This window comes from Acartia tonsa, chromosome 3 (assembly GCF_053477335.1).
Source record: "Acartia tonsa isolate MP-2025a chromosome 3, ASM5347733v1, whole genome shotgun sequence".
Classification (NCBI taxonomy): Eukaryota; Metazoa; Arthropoda; class Copepoda; order Calanoida; family Acartiidae; genus Acartia; species Acartia tonsa.
The window spans coordinates 27,754,603-27,761,737 of record NC_137262.1 but is presented as its reverse complement, the minus strand read 5'-3'; the positions used below and the strand labels follow the sequence as shown (position 1 = coordinate 27,761,737).

Genomic DNA, 7,135 nt, shown 5'->3' with positions numbered 1-7,135 from the left:
ACATGATTGACTATTCTTTCTAGAAGTCACCATTAAAAAAGATATAAAATAGGATAATTTTATCATTTAACTAAAATTATAATGTAAAAAACAAAAAAAATTCTCAGGCATATGGACTTTTTGTTATTGGTGATAAGAGTTGGCATATTTCTTTTAAATTGTATCTAATTGTCATGAAATAATACATCATGCAAAGTTTAAAATCAATCGGAAGACTTTAACATGCCTTACATAAATCCTAACCTAACTTAAACAGTTAGGGAGTTGAATCCATTTTTATAGAAGCAGAAATATAATCTAAGATTATGGTTTGGACCCTATAAAACTGTAATCTACCTTTCCACTTTCCCCTCTCTTGGTGAAGATATCTTCAACGCCGGTACGATTTTTGAAATGTAAGATTCTACTTTCCCTTCTCTTGGTGAAGTTATCTTCAACGCTGATACGATTTTTGAAATGTAAGATTCCACTTTCCCCTCTCTTGGTGAAGATATCTTCAACGCCGATACGATTTTTGAAATTTAAGATTCCACTTTTGCCTCTCTTGGTGAAGATATCTTCAACAAGAGAGACAAAAGTGGAATCTTATATTTCAAAAATCGTATCAGCGTTGAAGATATCTTCACCAAGAGAGGGGAAAGTGGAAGGGTAGATTACAGTTTTAGAGGGTCCAAACCATAATCATAGATTATATTTCTGCTTCTATAATAATGGATTCAACTCCCTAACTGTTAAATGTAGGAAAGCTACGCTTTTAATAATCTAAAGTGCAGTTTTTTCATAATAAAATCTTGAAAATCAAGTTTAGCGGTCAATTCTGTTTGCAAGGATAACTGTAAATGACTGAAAAGGACATAATCATTTTTGCATTTTGATCTAGAAAATTGAAAAAATATTCTATATTCCAGATTCAGGATTTTTTTTAGTTGCAACTTTTAAAACTAGAATTTAAATTAATACCCATACTGAGTTTTCAAATAAAATCGAAAAACGATCATAGGCACGTAGATATTTTTATAATTTATATGGTTTAACATAGAATGAATACCATATACTACACTAGCAGCTGCGCCTCTAGTATTTAAGGGCTCTTAAAATGTTAAAAGAATCACCATAGCTTAAAACTATCCTGGGAGCTATGTAAAGCTTCCCTTAAAAGGAGAACATAAATAGTTCAGTAGTAATTGAAATCTCATGTCGGACAAAAACATTTCTATTTTATATAATAGGATTGATAGAGAGAAAGATTGATTGAATTTTCATTATATTCTCCTCCTGGAGATTTTTGATATTACAAAAAGTTTGTTAGTGTGAAAGAACAACATAATAAATTTCTCTAGCGTCTACTGACTTGGCTTCAAAAATTGAAAACACCAGCCTAAATCAACCCCAATTCATATTAAATTGTTTCTGAAGAAGTAGAAACCAATAGCTAGCAACTACCATATGGAATAATGTTCTCCGGTCGTAAATAGATACAAAAAAAATAGATTTAAATTACATTTTAATCTACAACTTTTGGGAGTTAAAAATATTATTTTTGAATGCTAATAAAACAGTTTAAAACTATAATCTGATATGCAGACGAACAAACTACATGAACTATAGAGTATTTGCGCTAAACTATTAAATAATAGATGAATATACAATTATTTTTTATCTTTATTCATAAATAGAATAAATAATAAAACATATAATCAGAAGGAATCATTATATTAATAATTTGGTTTGGTCGTAATGTAGTTTATGGTTGCTCTATGCTCAAAGACTTAGGCTTTGTAGGCAGGGGCGGGCTTGTAGGCGGGGGCAGGGGCGGGCTTGTAGGCAGGAGCGGGGGCAGCCTTGTAGGCGGGGGCAGGGGCGTAAGCAGGGGCTGGCTTGTAGGGCTTAGCCTCGGGGTAGACGGGGGTACCCTCGTACTGAAATAAATATAAATTGAATTAGATTATTTGAATTACTTTAGGTATACCTATCCTATATTTAAATTATTTAATTTATTAACACATAATAGTTCTTCCTACTTATTCAATTATCTTTTGTAAAACAAAGATTTAAACTAATTTAATTTAAAATAGTATTGTTTACTCTAAGATAATTTAAAGTTAAATGTATTTTTGTGGTTCTCTGGCCAAACCATAATGAACACTCAAATCTCCTTTATTGTAAAATCTACAATTTATGTAAAAGATTAGAATTCTTATAACCATTATGCATTCAATTAATTTGATTTAAAAATTATTATAAGAAATAAAAATAAATTAGATTGCAACTTTCTTCATGATTTAAATTTTTAAGCTTAATTTTAAGTTTCAGGCGTACTTAGATAAAAACGATAAAGGGAAACAAATTTGAAATTTATACAGCTATGCAATAAAGATTTCTAGTGTAGTTTCATTATTAGAAACTTTAATAATTTAAAGTTTATCAAAATATTCAAAACCTAATATAACCACAAATATGCTGAATATCTAATTGAAAAGTAATTAATAGTTTGTTCATTCCTTTTTTAAAATGCGATTTGTTTGAATTTACATAAATTAATCAATATGGGTTATGACTTGGGTTAGGTATGGCTAGGACTATGGATGAAAATTATTTTCCTCTTTAATAGTTTAATTTATCTTTCAAAATGAAGTAAGTCTCACCTTAACATCAGCAACATAACCGTTGTAGTGATCAGCAGTGTAGGTAACAGTCTGGACACGGCCGTCGGGCAGGTGGACGCTGTAGCTTCCGGTCACAACCTTGGCGTCACTGTTCTCGTTGGCGGAGAATCTGGCACCGGAGTAGTCATCGGCGACGGCATAGGTGTAGCTGTAGGGCTTGGCCTCCTCCTTGTAGGCGAGGGCGGGCTTGTAGGCTGGGGGAGGAGCGCCGTAGGCGGGAGCCTGGTCGGCGGCGGCAGCAGCCACAAGAGCGAATCCGAGCACAACAGCGAACATTTTTAGGATTTTAGGGATGGGGGGTGGGTTAGGAAAAGGACGGATTGTGTACTGTTACACTAACTGAACTGAACTGATACTGAATTGTGGACGGACGCGGGTATTTATAGTCGCACGCCGACTTGTAAATATATGTACATTTCACCGTCTCGTGGACGCTTAAAACCACGGACGGTGCATTGGTTAGTTGGGGGGATAAATTAGATCATACACACGTGCGTTGCTTCAGGATAGAGAGAGATAGTTCAAGGGAAAAAAGAGAGAAATAAAGAGGGGGATATGGGGTCAGTGGCTACGCAAAGATCCGGGGCGTCGTCAACACCCCCATGGTCAACACATTATTCACACAATCAATAGGTAGATAGATAGATAATAACTGAAAGAGAGGTGTAAAAGGAGCTGACACAAATCTGAAACGTATAATATTGCTATACTTTAATACTTTATGTAATAAACATAATTTTATAACAATGGATTTATTATTACTTGGATCTTACACCAGATTATCATGTACTTTAAAATAAAGGGAAATTTGTAGCTGGCTAAAAAAACGCCCCCCTCCCTCAGTTCTACACCCTTTACTCCATAGACCCCACCTCCAATTAGATGAACAAATTGACCAATAAGTGACGTCTATATTAGCAACCTAAATTTCCGACAATTTTCCCTATCATAATATCCACGTATATTCTATATCCATTTTTATAACACATGACCTGTCAGTAGTTAGTTTAGTTGTGTATGTGTGTATGTATGTGTTCAATGTGTGTGTGAGTTCGAGCCTTATAGGTCAAATGGACAGGATTAAGAAAATATAACAGATCTATGACGAGTTTATAGGATATAATTACAGAACAAGTGTTTTTTTCTAAAAGTCATGTTTATATATACCATGCAATTCATATCGTTATATCTTAAGTACATTTAATGCCCTAAATATTAAAGTTCAAAATAAGGCCTTAAATTATAAATTAATTAATAAATTCTAAAAGATTTATATTATATTTTTTTTACAATTTATTGTTAATAGAAAACTAATAAGAGAGCTTATACAATCTATATAAATTGTTTTATGTAGTGGCGTGCACAGCAATTCCCCATGGGGGCGGGAAACAATTATGGGATGAAAAAAAGGGGAAGCAGTGTTCCCAATTTAACCTCAAAGGGGGGTGATGACTCTGCATTCTCGTACCAAACTTAGTTTTTTTTTAGTTAAGTTTAGTCTATTTGGCTGATTTAATACCACTGCTACTCTCGTTAAAATTATAAATCTGGTATTCAAATTCAATGTTTTTAGTAGCGAAGCTACTCTATAATTCACAATGTCCGTCCGTCCGTCTGTCCGTCCGTCTGTCCGTCCGTCTGTCCGTCCGTCCGTCCGTCCGTCCGTCCGTCCGTAATTAATGAATTGGGGGAAACGTGATTTTCTCGGCTCCTATAAAAGATAGAGAGCTGAAATTTTTTGACAACATTCCCATCATTAAGGACCACAATTAACTATAAAACATCAATGGCGGTCGGACTGCTTTTTAGCAGGTTTTAGGCTATTTTTTATATTTTCCAAATTTTCCCCATATCTTTGGTGTTTATGGTCCGATTTTCAAAATTTTTTTAGTTAAAGATATCAAAATTAAATTTCCCATCATTTGAAGAAAACAACAATGACGGTCAGACTGCCTTTTTGCAGGTTTTTGGCTATTTTTATATTTTTCCCATTTTTCCCCATATCTTTGGTGTTTATGGTCCGATTTTCGAATTTTTTTCAGTTAAAGATATCAAAATTAAATTTCCTGTCGTTTGAAGAAAACAACAATGACTGTCAGACTGCCTTTTTGCAGGTTTTTGGCTATTTTTGTATATATCACATTTTTACCCATATCTTTGGTGTTTATAGTCCAATTTTCTAAAAAATTTCAGTTAAAGATATTAACATTAAATTTTTGGTGTTTTAAGAAAAGAAACAATGGCGGCCAAACTGCCTTTTAGCAGGTTTTTGACTATTTTTATATGTTTGACATATTTCCCCATATCTTTGGTATTTTTGGTCCAATTTTAAAACTTTTTTGCATTAACAGTTTCAATTTTATTCCCCCATTGTTATGTGCATCTAGTATGTAATTTACTTTAACCGTCTTTATCATACAAAATAAAACAAGGTTTCATGTTCATTTTCTCCAATAAATCTATTCTTGATTTTAATAAATACACTTTAAATCTACTTCTACGTATTCCCATCCACAATTTTTTGTGCTTCGCTACTTATGGATGTTGTCATCCTTGTTTGATTTAATATTCTTGAAAAATTTTAATATTACGTTGCTAAACAGGATTTTTCAGTATGGCTGAGAACCTGTTATAATCCAGCGGATATTATTTGGTTTCGAAGCCATACTGGAAAAAATATGAACATTACATAAAGACTTAAATAGCATAACAGATGACAACAAAATTTAGGGTCCAATTTTGTACAGTACATACTCTGTACATACCTATAGTTTATTACCTATTTATTGAAATGAAAACAAAGATATTTTCAAACCAAATATTATTTAACAATTAAAACAGTAGTTTATATTGGGTATTTGCTCTTGTACTTTTTAAACTTTCTGCTGGGTACATCCTTATGATAAAGTAAAAGGATCTTGCTAACCGCTAAACCGATACGGTTCCTTTTTACAATGTAGCTTGGCAGATTTATAATTATTTTAGGGGAGGGTACCACCAACTTTCCATGAGAAATCGCAAAAAAATATAAGTACCGCCGCTAAGCGATAGTTTAGATATTTTTCGTAAGCAGTTGATCTTAACATAAATAAAAAAAAACATTTTATGTGTCGTTAGAGGCCTCTAGGGGCGTAGCCGCTTGTATTACAATATAACAATAGATAGATAGAACAAAAAAAAAACAATGGATTAAGTCAGAAGCATAATTTCTATGCATAATTATTATGTAGATGATTCAATGAATGCATATGGTACAAGCATAGGACAATGGACATTTATTTGATATTATAACAAATTCTTATGATTATTATTCTGCACTCTATAATTGATAGATATTATAGGTATACAAGATTGTTTATTAATTTAATCACCATTGTCCTTTCCCTCCCTGATATCAAACAATATGATAAACATAATTTTCAACCATTTTTTTTTCATGTGAAGATTTTCTACAGTTATTATCTTCCCTTACTCTAGATATAAGAAAGCATTAGACGTTAAAGTTACATTGATATTAAATAATATATGAAAGTATTATAGACTTAGGAAACCCTTACTCCTGGGGTAACTTTAGAAATTCTAATTGATAATCTTCTCCCCATGATTTTTTTAGAAAGAAAAGGAGGGGGTAGTCTTCCATTTGTTTTTAATTTCTTTAAGTTTTATTTTGTACTGGGTAGCCCGCAAGGTTAGGGCACCGTAGGTATAAACCTGTAGGATTAGGCTCCCGCACGGGGTTGGGTAAAGGAAAAAAAACATCCCCTTTAACTAAAAGGTGGGGGTTTTCAATGCCCAACATGCACTTTATAAGACAGCACTAATTTAGTTTCGCTAAAGCTAAATAACGGGTTGTACTATTCTTGTTACAAAACCATCAGATAATAATAATGATGTCTTAGGTTTCTGTTATTTATCATAAAATTATTTCTTGGGGATAATTTGTGACATTTTGTATGCATAATAATAATCGATACATAATTACTTGGATGTTGCACCAGATTTTTATGTATTCAATAAAAGTGATACTTTCCTCCAGCTACCCAAACCCCTCTCCTTCTACTAGATGAACAAACTGACCAACAAATGAAATCCATACCAATGTACTAAATTAACAACAAATTTTCCATTGTCAATATATCATCCACGTATAATTCTATATCCATTGTAATATTACATATTATCTATAATACAAAGTAGAATGATGTCTGTACGTCCGTCCCTTAATAAGATCTCGGTAACCACTGAACCGATCGGATTCTAGTTTTCAGGGAATATACCTACTGATCGTTTGGTGGTTTTAGGCTATTTTCTTGGGCCGTGGGATACCCCCCACCACCCCAAAAATAAAAAAAATCCCTCCCAATTTTTCTTTTAAATGTGGTGGTTGTTGCACCAGTGGTTTTTAAATTTAATTTTTTTTAAATGTGGTGGTTGTTGCACCAGTACAGTGGTACTTAATTTGTTTTTGA

At 32.9% G+C, this 7,135-nt stretch overlaps 1 protein-coding gene across 1 annotated transcript; it reads right to left on the bottom strand.

Annotated features, from left to right (window-relative positions):
• Positions 1-1,644: 1,644 nt before the first annotated feature.
• On the bottom strand, positions 1,645-3,050 carry LOC145313799 (cuticle protein 19.8-like). Its single transcript, XM_080153412.1, has 2 exons — positions 2,646-3,050; positions 1,645-1,919 (listed from the first exon to the last, which is right to left on the bottom strand). Exons 1-2 carry the CDS (start codon positions 2,940-2,942, stop codon positions 1,770-1,772), a joined length of 447 nt encoding a protein of 148 aa, XP_080009538.1. The 5' UTR covers positions 2,943-3,050; the 3' UTR covers positions 1,645-1,769.
• Between the last annotated feature and the right edge of the window lie 4,085 nt (positions 3,051-7,135).

Excerpts from the sequence above, each read along its gene's own strand:
- LOC145313799 (XM_080153412.1), bottom strand. The coding sequence starts at position 2,942 with ATGTTCGCTGTTGTGCTCGGATTCGCTCTTGTGGCTGCTGCCGCCGCC. Across the intron at positions 1,920-2,645 it reads GTTATGTTGCTGATGTTAAG|TACGAGGGTACCCCCGTCTA; the intron begins GTGAGACTTACT and ends TATTTATTTCAG.